General features: G+C 43.5%; 1 protein-coding gene across 7 annotated transcripts in view; it reads left to right on the top strand.

Moving 5' to 3' along the window:
- Window positions 1–12,402, top strand: part of ELMO1 (engulfment and cell motility 1) — a 553,802-nt gene that overhangs the window by 215,744 nt on the left and 325,656 nt on the right. For all 7 annotated transcript variants that reach the window (XM_027573071.2, XM_027573068.2, XM_027573074.2 and 4 more), the window contains 4 exons: window positions 335–486; window positions 2,608–2,686; window positions 8,253–8,303; window positions 11,089–11,211. In XM_027573071.2, the coding sequence (XP_027428872.1) occupies window positions 335–486; window positions 2,608–2,686; window positions 8,253–8,303; window positions 11,089–11,211 (405 nt within the window). The remainder of the gene's footprint in view (window positions 1–334; window positions 487–2,607; window positions 2,687–8,252; window positions 8,304–11,088; window positions 11,212–12,402) is intronic.

Raw genomic sequence — 12,402 nt, 5'->3', positions numbered from 1 at the left:
TACACTATATGTGTTGAAATCGCCAGCCTCTGAAAGCTAAAACCCAGAAGAAAAATCCCAGAAAAACCAGACAATAATTCCTTGAAGCTGTCTCCTTTTTAGAATCGCTTATTACGGAATTACAGAAATAAGATATAAATGGTGCTTTGTAATAATATGAGCAATCATCACTGACTTGATGCGTTTCTTAAGATTCTGCTTTAATTCCACATACTTTTCATCCTGTGTCTGTTGTTTCTTGAGTGAGCTCCTTGATTTCCTTGATTTGCTCCCTCCTGTACTTCTGTGCTCTGTTCACCGTGAGTGGTCAACTGTGTCCTCCTTGGATTTTCAGATAGCAAGTTTTGTCAACAAATCAGGCATGGACATCTCAATCCTACAGCGGTCCTTGGCCATTTTGGAGTCAATGGTGCTCAATAGCCACGACCTCTACCAGAAGGTGGCTCAGGAGATCACTATCGGCCAACTTATCCCACATCTTCAAGGGTAAGCATGCAGTTGCCTCCCATGTAAGAAGGGGAAGTGATTCTGGTAGACAGCCACCCTAAAGCCCTGGGAAAGGTTTTTGATTGGTTTGATTCAATATGCGGAAAAGGAATCTTGATTGGGCATCTAACCACACCGTGCTGCGCACCCACCCCCCACCACGCTGCTACGGCGCAGTGACGGCCCCGGGGGCAGTGGGGTCCCATGCCCGTTCTCGGCGTCCTTCTGTCCCCAGTGCCTGGCTTTTTGTACTCAACCAGTTCTGATGAATGTCGATAGATATTGGTAGAGTTTTACTTTTAACATCATAGGGCAATTTGCTGTCTCAAGTTCTCAACAGCATCTTTCCTTTGTCGTTAAAAATAGTGTTTTCTGTGATATAATGAGTATTTTCATAGATCATTAGGAATTTTTCAAGGTAGACTTCCTTCTTAGGCTCAAGGTGATTACAGTGACCTTCTTTTGTCTTTTCTAATGCATGTGTTTTATCTCTAGAGGCTTGAGCTAGAAGACAAGGCACTTAGCAGCCTGCAGGCTTTGGGGCTCTTTTCCTTCTCTCCACTCCAGCAATTAGTAAGGTTGTCCCTGAGAAGGATGCCTCTGTACAATGCTGCTTTATAAATTAAAGTATGTGGCGTTGCAGGTAGCAACAGCCCCCTGAGGTGGCTTACACAAACAGGGAGTTCATTGCAAGGATCCTGGGGGACTTTACAGAACCCAGGAATGACTTAAGTAGCTAAGCTTTGAGAAGGACAGAAACTGTGGCCTCCTTAGAGGGGTCACAACAGGCCTTTTCTCAAGTGTACTGGTCGGCACTAAGGTGACTCGTCTCCCAGGAACTGCCACCCCTGGTCTCTCAGGTCACATTTGCAAATTCTCAAGAGGAAATCTGATTGGCCTTTTGGGGTTGGGGATGTGGGCTGTGGATGTGAAGGAATATTCAGTAGTTCTCAATGTACCAAAAATGTTAACTGTTCATAATGCAAACCTACCAAAGTGCATTAGATGTTGCCTTCTTTTGGGAGGGGGGAAGGTGACCAGAATGTAAAATTTTAAGTCACACAAGCTGTGGATTGTGGCCTCAGGGAAAGTGAGCACATGTTTTAAAATGATGCTTTTGTGTGAAACCGCTCTGGAAATAATACCAGTTTCACATTTCCCTGAATGTGAAATGTATTAATTCTACAGTCTGTGTCTTTTCTCTGGATCTCGAGGGCATACTTGTGTGTTCACGGTGTGCTCTGCTAGAGTTGAGAGTTTCTAATTTGGCAAGTGCTCTGCTGAGGATTTTATATACATTAACTCATTTTATCCTAAAAGCAACACCTTAAAGTAAGTGTGTTCTTTCCCAGTGTTCCAGATGAGGCATCTGTTTTGGGGACACGCCCTGACCTTGCGCAAGGCCACACAGCCAGCCTGCGGGGTACTGGGCTTTGGATTCCATCCCGCCAAAGGCTGTGTTCCACACTTAGCCTCTCCCTAAATTATCTCTGAATGCAGCTCACCGGCTGCTCTTTGTTTCTGCCTTGGGTCCTTCTTATTTACTGTTTACCACGTGGCTTCTATGAGATTTTTTGCTTGCTTTGGAATTTCTGATCTCATTTCAGTGAAAAGCAAATTTGCAGATTTTAAAAATAAAAACTTGTTCTTTTTGTTATTAAAAAGTTTCTATTTGGAAATAGATTTTTAGAATATGTAATAGCATTGCCATGGAGACAAAGCAGTTTCCTTTATAATAAGTCCAGGAGTGTAGGGATACCCAAATCTAGTCCCAGATACACTTCATGCATCAGACAGAAAATCACAGCTCCCCACACACATATCCACACGTACAGCCCCTGGGTTCATGTAGAGGAGAAGGGGAGAGCCAGCTGACCACCTATACTTTCTGGGTGATCTGTGCTGAGCAGTGTATTGTCCAGGTAGTAATAGTAATGGTCCTCCCCCAGTCGCATTCCCTTCCTCATGGTGGTTGAAATACATTCTCACTAAGCTGACAACTGCATTTTCTAGGCCATGCCTCTCTCTCTCACCTCTTTTTTGGGGAGATCATGACCCTTATCATAGTCTGACTCAGAGGTAACCTATTTTGACTTTCTGTATCGTTCTGTGTCTTTACAGGACAGATCAAGAAATCCAAACCTACACCATTGCAGTGATTAATGCACTTTTCCTGAAGGCCCCTGATGAGAGAAGGCAGGTAAGTTGCGTTTCTTTGGTCCTAAGACTGTACTCAGGGCCAGCAACTTTTGGGGCAGCGAGTGTCCACTTCTTCCCATCCTGGGGACTCCTTGGGCCTCCCTGCTGTGCAGCTTGGCTGGCCAGCCTGGGGTCATTCACAGATCCTGTGGGAAGTAGGTGGAGATGCTCAAGCCCGTGTCTGAGGAAGAATGCTAGGAATGTTCCCCGGGGCAGAGCCCTTGCGTCCAATGAAACCCAACATAGAAGCTTGAAACATAAGAAGATGAAAACCTGGGGGAAGCAGAGGTGGAAGCCCCGAGATCTTCTGTCATGCCACTGAATGCTCCCTAGGGCAAGGGAGGTATTGTCCCTATTTTCCTGATGAAGACCCTGAGGCCCTGAGAGGTGTCCCGCTTAGCCCATGGAAGTTTAGATGTAAAGGACAGGAGGAAGGCCACAGAGTTCGCTGCCCCTGGTTGAGGTAACTGTTCCTAAGTCAGGGGGGCTCTTTGCTCCGTGACATTTCTGTTGTCCATGTGCATGTGTGGTGGTAGGGGGACTGAGCCACCCGTTTCCCTTCCTCTGTGCCCACAAGAGAAGGGAACCCCTTAAATGTACCCATGTGAAACCTATCCCTTGATACTCTCCTTTGTCTGTAGATCTTTGGTTCTTCTGCATTGAGGTAAAGGGTCCTCGTAGAGGGGGCTATGGAAGAAGTGGCATTTTCTGTGTCTTGGAATGTAGCTGGCCCCTCAGAATCCATTCATGTTTGTTTTTTTTTCCATCAACATAACATACTGTGTACCTTGGTCACACAATTCACTTCATTTAAAAACTGGGTGGAAATATGAGATCTTTCAACCAATAGAAAGTATATTGGGAGCTCTGTGACAGTTACCACTAAATTGTTGTAGAAGAACTTAGAAGCTAGTGTGCTACTGAACACTGAACACTAGAGAATTTCTTTTTTCCATTTTATTTTTTCATTGCCAAGGATTTTAAACCTCAGTGACTAAATGTGAGGGTTTCTGGTTTATTTTTCATTTAGAATTGTTTGCTCACTCCTTGGGGCTATGTTTGCACAATGAATGGAGTGACTTTATTGTTTCCTGTGCATTGGGTTTGGTGTTGGGAGCCAGGAGTGGCCTGCCATCCCTAAACCTTATGCTCCAGGCTGGATTTTTAAGGGTGGTTTTGCAGGTGGAAGCTGAGTTGGGGCTGCTCTTTTTATATCTGAATCTAAATGCTGAGCTCATGATAACTTCCAGCAGCCCACCAGATTGCTCGACGACACTCACATATGCACTCCTGACATAGCCCTGGAGAAGCTTGATCGATCCTTCTACTGGCCAGACCAAGGACACCTGGCCGAACTGGTAGCTGAGAGTAGAGTGCGGGGCAGGAAGCCACCTGGTCTGACCTCATGGGCTTTTTCTTTTTCCTATGGAAGAAGAGTTTGGATTAGAGGAAGCAAAAACTCATGCCCACCCTAACTGCTATGATTTGAATCCCTGGATCTAGACATGAGTAAGAGGCATACACTTTGCATCTTCCTGTTACACCAAGAACTACTGTTAATCTACTGAATTGGATTCCCATGACCACGGAAAAATAGGGGACCAGATGCCAATCTGTACTGACTCCAGAATGATGATCACCATGAAACACAATGGCAGACCAGTATGACATTAGGTTTGGATTCTGAGAATCAAATTTTATTTTTTGAAAATTAGACAATATTTGAGATGACATAGATTGGCAACATACTGCTGTAATGATAATAAATCACAAAGGGTAGTCTAATAACATTACATAATTTAAGAAAACAACTGAGAAAGATAGAGTGTATATAATCATACAGCAGCATATCTAGACTCTGACTAATTTAGTCTTTGAAATAAAAATAGCAACAACACAGAAAATTAACTTGGACTTTATAAATTGTGTTGAATTGAAGATGAGTCAGTGACTGTAGTTTGTCAAGAAAAGGAATATTTTGATTTTTAATTAAAAACATATTTTTCAGTGAGTTAAGAGAGAGTTGGCTCTAAAAAACTAATTTCAAGTTCGTAATGAAGAAAAGTTTGATGTTATTTTCTGAAGGTTAGTGGAGCCTGTAAAGCAGAAGACCATGCTAATTGGGGGTATCATCTGGGTTATATTATGTATTGTTATCAGCTTTTCTTGTGGAAAATTAAACTTTCTGAATTTTTAGGGTAAATAGGAAAATTTACCAAAGCCTGCCATCAGTGATGATATTCAGTGCCAGGCTCAGTGTTCAGTGCTTTGTGTCTTACTTCATTTTATTCTCCTATCATTAGAAAGCTTTATTTTGCCTCTTTACAAATGAGGAAATTGAGAGTCAGAGGGAGTAAGGAATTTGATCTGATTGTTGAGCAGATCAGAGTCCCACCTAGGCCTTGCTCTTCTCTGCAGAGAATCCCATTGCCCAGGAGGCGTCACCCAGAGAATTCTCTGGTATTTGCCGAGTGAAGAACTCCCTAGAGCCTGAAAGATACCAAGCCCGTTTTCTCACTCCAATTAAATTAAAACATAATCTAAACATTTATTTATTGGATTTACAGGAACAGCTTTGTTTTTTTAAAGCCTTAGGACATTGGATAAATTCCACTTGAGTGAAAAAATTTCATTTATTTCAACTTCTCTTCCCGACTTTGAGCCAAACACATTGATAGGACTCCATTTATCTGGGTTTTTCTTTATTTTTCAAAATGTATAAAATGAATTCAGATGGATTTTAAACACCTATTTCTGACTGAAGAAAAATACCATTGTGGTCTTTTTACTTGGCAGGCAGACTGGAGTGATAATTCCATTGTGCCTTCATTGAGTAGGCCTTACTGAGAGAGTGCTGGGTTTGTTGAGGGCTGGGTTTGTAGAGGCCTAAGTTTGTTGAGGGCCGGGGTAACACTTCCTGCTTTGCCAAGGCCCCCTGGGGGCTTTCTGGTTGGGAAGTGAGGGGAGGAATGCCCTGCTTCCCCCTGCCTCCCGGATGTGGGACATTCTCCCTTTCTCCTCACAAAAGAACGGAAGGGGTGTTTGTTTTGTGGAGGTGGGGGCCAATGGATCCTTTTCCTTACAACTTGCCATTATTTTACTGTTCTCATGGCAAACATGTTGGTGAGATCCCTTCCAAATTTCTCTACAAATATTTATGATCTTCGTAAGCATTATTAAAAAACCTTTTTACAACTTAAAAGATTTGGTGGGAAAATCAGAAAATACAGATTCAAAAGAAGAAGTTTGAAAGACTCCTCTAAGTGCGTGCCCCAAACAGAACCCTGCAACTAGTCACACTTTGCGTGGGCCTGCTTTGTTCTGTGCAAAGCGTCTTCTACCGACATAATTTTTTCACTGGATGGGATCATACTACTTGCAGTGTTTATTTACTTTTAACTGCTTTTAAAACCAAACAAGATTTTGTGAACCTCTCTCCGTGTCAATATCCCTATATCCATATTTATATCTGTCTATACTTTTATATTGTCTCGATGGTATAAAATATTCTCCATGGAGCCTCAAGTTTACTCAAACTGTTTTCTTTTTTTAAAGATTTTATTTATTTACTTGATAGAGAGAGAGAGAGAGAGACAGCATGAGAGGGAACACAAGCAGGGGGAGTGGGAGAGGGAGAAACAGGCTTCTCACCGAGCAGGGAGCCCGACGCGGGGCTCGATCCCAGGACCCTGGGATCATGACCTGAGCTGAGGGCAGACGCTTAACGACTGAGCCACCCAGGCACCCCTACTCAAACTGTTTTCTAATATTGAATGACAACAACAAATCCATGATGTGCACAAGGATTTTTATATTTCTCTCTGACCAAGCTTCTCTGTTCTTTAGGAGGGTAGTAGAAAATATTCTTTCATTTTCCACCAAACATTTACTGTCTACTCTGTGCCAGACATAGTGCTCTGGGCACATGAATACAAAGATGAAAAGGGAAGTCTCTGTGCCCCCTAAGGTGACCGTGGTCTTATGAAGAAGATAAACAATGTCAAAGATAATTACAACAATTGCTGTATGTATTGGAACTAGATTGTCCCTTTTAACTTATTTTAAAATTTCAAAAAAAAAAATAGGCTGAAATAGGCACAGAGAATATTTTTCTTTTTTTGTTTGCATGTCAGGCAGTAATTTCATTTTTATAAAAGAAAATAAATTAAAAGAGCCCCAGGGTCCTTTGGGCCCTTTGTTTTTCATCGGGTCCAGGAGAAAAAGTGGACTTTTCTGTTTGCGTTTGGAAGCAAGCCCCACTTTCTGTGGACCAAGGAAAGACAGGTTCCTTCTAGATTGCCATGTCCCTTGTTTGCCAATGCGTCACTGTCCTCGCTTTCTTGTTTTCAACAGAGTGGAAGGTGTCTTGAAACACCTCACCGTATTTGTGTACTTTTCTCCGCCAGGCAGTGGGTCAGCAGGGGTGTTAACATCACGTTGTAACCTCTAACAGAGCACTCTGAATTTCCATCCCTTCTTCTCTCCTGCTTGCTTTCCCTTCTGTGGTGGCGATGGCGCCATTAGGTTGGTGTAGAGAGCAGTGTTGACATCCTTGATTGTCCTCTGACTGTAAGTCCCCGCCTTCGGCTCCTGCCCAAGCCCGTGTGTCCCCCTTGCACTCCCCACCCGTGCATCCGGGCTCTCCTTGCTTCCTGCGAGTTTATTTTCGCCGTGATTGAATTCACGGTTGTGGTTTTGAATCGTAGCCTAGTTTCTTCTCTACTCAGCAAGAGTAGCGACTCTAACTCGAAAATCCAGCCCCTCCCCGCCAAAAAAAAAAACCCCTCAAGTGCCTTCCTGAATATGAGCAGTATTTTGAATGTGTGCACCAAGGTTGTACCCAACTTTATAATTTCAGCTTCGTATCTATGTCTCGATATGTAGAAAGAGTGTGAATCACTTCTTTAAATAAAGTCACCTGCAAATCCTCTGTGCTCGGCAGGCCAAAGCCCCAAATTCAACTTATAGAAAGGAAGCCTAGCAATGTGGAGTGTGGACTCTCGGAGATTAGCCCATGCTCAGATATTTGTCGCTTCCTAAAGCACCACACAGTTGACTTGAATAGACTATTTTCAAGCCCTGGAGTACGTACCACTCACTCTTTGGTTTCACATGGATTAAGATGAAATGGCTCTTAGAAGACTTTGAGACTTAAAGTGATGCTGCTCTAATATTGGGACTCCTTGGTGCAGGCATGTTTCCTAGTAAAACCTCTCTGTACATGTGTAGTCTAAGAAAAGCTGATGGGCCTTTTGAATGGAGAACCATTGCTTTTATCTAGAGTATTTGCTTTGTATTCCCTGCTCACTTTTTCCTGGAAGGAGGAAATTCCTAAAAAAGAAGTTTGCGGGTGCCAGATTTTCTTCCCTTTGCTTTTGGACAAGGCTCTGTTACCTAAAAACATTCAAAAAGCAATTTGAATACTACTGCTGTTGGAGCCTATTCTTTCATAAGAAATACTGCTGATATCCAGTTAGGAAACACCCCCTGGATAAAGTCATTTGGGGCCATGCTGAAATGTAGTTTTCTAACCTCAGGTTTTGTGTGGGTGTGTTTTTCTTCAACAGGAGATGGCGAATATTTTGGCTCAGAAGCAACTGCGTTCCATCATTTTAACAGTGAGTACCTATGTGGGGTGACCACCTTGTTGGGCAGGAATGGTTTGGTGCATTCATTTATCTCCTCTTTTGGCTTCAGTTTGTGGTTTGTTCTGTGACTTGCTTCTGTGATGAAGCAGTAATAACTAGAAAGGAGGAAGAAGTGTGCTTTTGGAATTGGAATAAACAAGGCTTTCCTACAGGAATGGTCTCATATGATTGGAAGGAGGAGTCTCTGGAACTGCCCTAGAAAGACAGTCTGGCAGGAAGGGGAGGAAATCTCTCCCAATGGGGCAGGTTTATTACACTCACCATCATGTTAGTTTTTAATTTTTTAATTTTTTTAAAGACTTTATTTATTTGAGAGAGAACATGAGGGGAAAAAAAGAGAGAGAGCACTGGCGGGGGGAGGGGCAGAGAGAAGCAGACTCCCTGCTGAGCAGGGAGCCCGATGCGGGGCTCCATCCCAGGACCCTGGGATCATGCCCTGAGCTGAAGGCAGATGCTTAATGACTGAGCCACCCAGGCGCCCCCTCACCATCACTTTAGCTTTGTATGTAGGAAGTCAGGGGCTCCGTGACTTAAAAATATCCACTGGTGTGAGCTTATACTGTTTTTAATGAGGAAGCTAATTGGAGACCTGTCAAACTCTGATAGAAGTCCTGAAATTCTGACCATATTTCCCTGGGCCCCTTTGCAAGAGACAGGCAGGGAAGATGTACATGGAATCCACTGGTTAACTGCAATGCAAAAATGACCTGAAATGTGAGTGCAAAAGAAGCCCTGCATGTTATGTGGTGAATGTTTAGAAATAAATCAAAGGGCATGATTTCCTGAGGCCTTATCCGCTATTTGACTTTAACCAAAGACTGAAAGAAGCACACATGATTGATTCCCAGCTTGCCAAAGAAGCAATTTCTGTTTCTGTGATTTCAAAGGGGAGTTCTACAAGCTCACACACACACACACAGAACACGCACACACATGCGTACACGCGCGTGCGCACACACACACATTCCAATACAGTGAGGCTATTGAAAATTAAAAACCTTATGAGGGCAAACACAATAAATACTCTAGAATCCAGAGCCAATAGCAATGACTACAATTTGTCATCGAGTTTGATTTTGAACTTCCTGGCTGACTAGGATAAAAAGAAACATATGAGTGTAATTTTCATTGTTTGATAAAAGAGGTACCCCAGTTCTTCGGGGATGACATACTTCTCCCCCTGGACCTGGAATATGAAATGGGTGTTGGTAGAGCATTCGAATAGATTCTTGGTCCAAGAATGGTTGGGTAGAGATTGCAGGAGGATTCATAATATGTTTAATCTTTATCCTGGTTCTTAGTAAAAGTGGAAAGTGCAATATTAGGGCATAGTCCAGTGAAGGTATTTGTGGGAGAGGAAGGGAGTGGAGAGACAAAGGGTGAGAAATGTTAAATTAAGGCCTTAGCCTGCTGTCCTTACCTGGGTGTGGCAGTCAGAGTTGGAATGCCCGGAGAGGGGGTGGGCAGAATGGCTGTAGCCACCGTGTCTGAAAGATCAGTTTGCTTCGATGGGACTTCTCCTATGAGACTTTGATGGCTGGAAGTTCAAGGCTCATATTCTTAGGCAAAAACTTGGAGTGCAGATACTTCTGACTTGTTAATAAAATAGATGGCCGATACACCTTGGATATGAAATATTTACTCTGAAATAACATTCTGTTCTGAATTGGAAGGGTACGGCGTTCCTTTCCACCTCCCCATCTCACTGCCTAGCTTCCCACACCCACCACCCCCATTATCTTAGTTCAGTGGCTTTTTTCTGTCCTCACTTTTCTCTCCACCCGTCCTGCTTTAACTGGCTGTTTTGACATGGTACTCACAGCCAGGGTGTAGAGTCTAAGTGCATGCTGGTTTGGGGGCACCTCGAGAAAGTTCTTTCAGGCAGCAAGATGTGGTTGGCTCTAGCACATTCAAAAAACCACATTGACCGGTCCTTTGGCATTTTTAAGGGACCACCATGGTCTCTGTTAAAGAAGACATATGTTAGGCCCAAGTGTTCAGTCTCCTTTGTGATCCAGCTCCGGTGGGGGCAAAGCCTCCCCATATCTAGTCTCCTGCCATTTCTTTTATATTTGTTCCATTTTGGTTCCGTTTCTAAGGGAAAGGGTCATTTTATTTTTCATTTAATTGTTAGCAGGCGAGTAAAGTTACGCATTATATGCACATGAATTCCCTCATTGCATTGTGGTGGTGGTGGTAGTCTCTGGATAGTTTCCATGGTGAATTAACTGCAGGCCTGATAGGTACTTTGCTTTTTTATGTTGCTTCTAAAACTTTTCCCCATTTAGAAGTTGGATCACCTGTCAGACAGTTGATGGCAATATGATGGCAAAATTGCTTACAACACATACGCGCGATTTGTTTCTCTACTGCATGCAAGGAAGCTTCTGTTGTAGAAATCCACAGCTCTCCTCAAGAAACTCTATGTCAGGCACACTTTCTTGATTTATATAGCTGCAATCACCAGTACATTTCCAGTGCCTTCTTTTCTTCTGCTCCCTGCTGCACACAGCAGGTCTTTACCTGGATTCTGGACTAAACATCAGGAACTTTATTGGGCCAGAAAAGAAAGAAGAGCTCCAAAATCACCTGCATCCTCACCTTTCTTCTGAAGGGTGGTCCCACCAACCTGCATTCCCCGGGCCTCCAAGTGAAGACTTCTAGGGTTTTACTTGGCATGGGGGTTAAGTTAATTGTTGCTGACTTTTTCTTTCTTCCTTTTAAAAAAAAAATTATTTCTGAACCATCTCCCCAGCATGTCATCCGAGCTCAGAGAGCCATCAACAATGAAATGGCGCACCAGCTGTACGTGCTGCAGGTGCTTACCTTTAACCTTCTGGAAGACAGGATGATGACCAAGATGGACCCCCAGGACCAGGTGAGTGCTCCCTAGACCGCAGCAAAAGCATATATGGGAGAAAAGGTGGTTATTAAAAATCTTTTCTTGGGCTACTCCCAAACCAGGAATTTGTAGATGATGATATTGTTTTATCATCATCTTAGAACTTGGGGGAATATATATATTTTTAAGATTTTTTTTTAATTTATTTGAGAGAGAGCACGAGCAGGGGGAGGGGCAGAGGGAGAAGCAGGCTTCCCATTGAGCAGGGAGCCTGATCCCAGGACCCTGAGATCATGACCTGAGCCCAAGATGCCCCAGAACTTGGGGGGAATATATTTAAAATTTAGATGAACATAGGCTAAGAGACTAAAGCAAATGGATTTTTTTCATTATACATCAAACACATGCATATTCTTTTATTGGGTAAGAATGCCTGATGTCACATGGCCACAAATCTTGGCCCTTGGTCCCAATACCATCAATGGTAATAGCTTTGGAGTCAAGTTCCCAGACAACTTGGGCCATTTGGTTGCCCTGTGTGATACTGATTCAGGTGGAAGAATTAATTGCCTCCATTCTCCAGTGATCAGTGCCGAGGGTGGGGGGGGGGGGTGTCCCAGGTTACACCTGATTTCTGGGCTTGCGTTTTTGTCAGTTGGCTGTTTGTTATAATTCTCTCTAGGTCTCTGGTTGTTGTGTGTGAAAGGTTATGCCTCCATCCAAAAGGCTTTTGGGGGAACTTTACTGTGTGAGGACAGAGTGAGAGGAAACAGCTGGGAGCCCTGCTGTAGCCCATTTTCAACTTAAGCAGCGCTGCAGCTTTGGAAAGGAAAACACTCATTACTGGCACGGTGAAGGCCTGATCTAGCGCAGATGTGAGCCGCACATGTGAAGTGTGGAACTGCTGTAGCCCTTCGTCCGTGGCGCCAGGCCATGCGATTAAGAATGATGGAGAGGCTTGGAGAGGCTGTCCAACATGCCCCGGACTTTTGGCAAGGCCAAGTTTAATCATCCCAGAGAGATGAGACTGTCAGCTTACCACTTCTAGTGACGGAAGGCCACGCATCTTAATGTGGAACGGGCCTCCCCATTTGGAAGTGCTTCCTTTTATTTATTGAAAACATATATATATATTTTTCTTATTTACCATTTTAAGCATTTTTTAAGGGTTGTGTTTCCACGTAGTCACTTCTTAGTGGAGGTAGGGATCCCTTGTCACTTGAATGC

The sequence above is a fragment of the Zalophus californianus genome, chromosome 12 (genome assembly GCF_009762305.2).
Source record: "Zalophus californianus isolate mZalCal1 chromosome 12, mZalCal1.pri.v2, whole genome shotgun sequence".
NCBI lineage: Eukaryota > Metazoa > Chordata > Mammalia > Carnivora > Otariidae > Zalophus > Zalophus californianus.
Note: the sequence above shows the minus strand (reverse complement) of the source record. Positions and strands in the feature narration are given on the sequence as shown.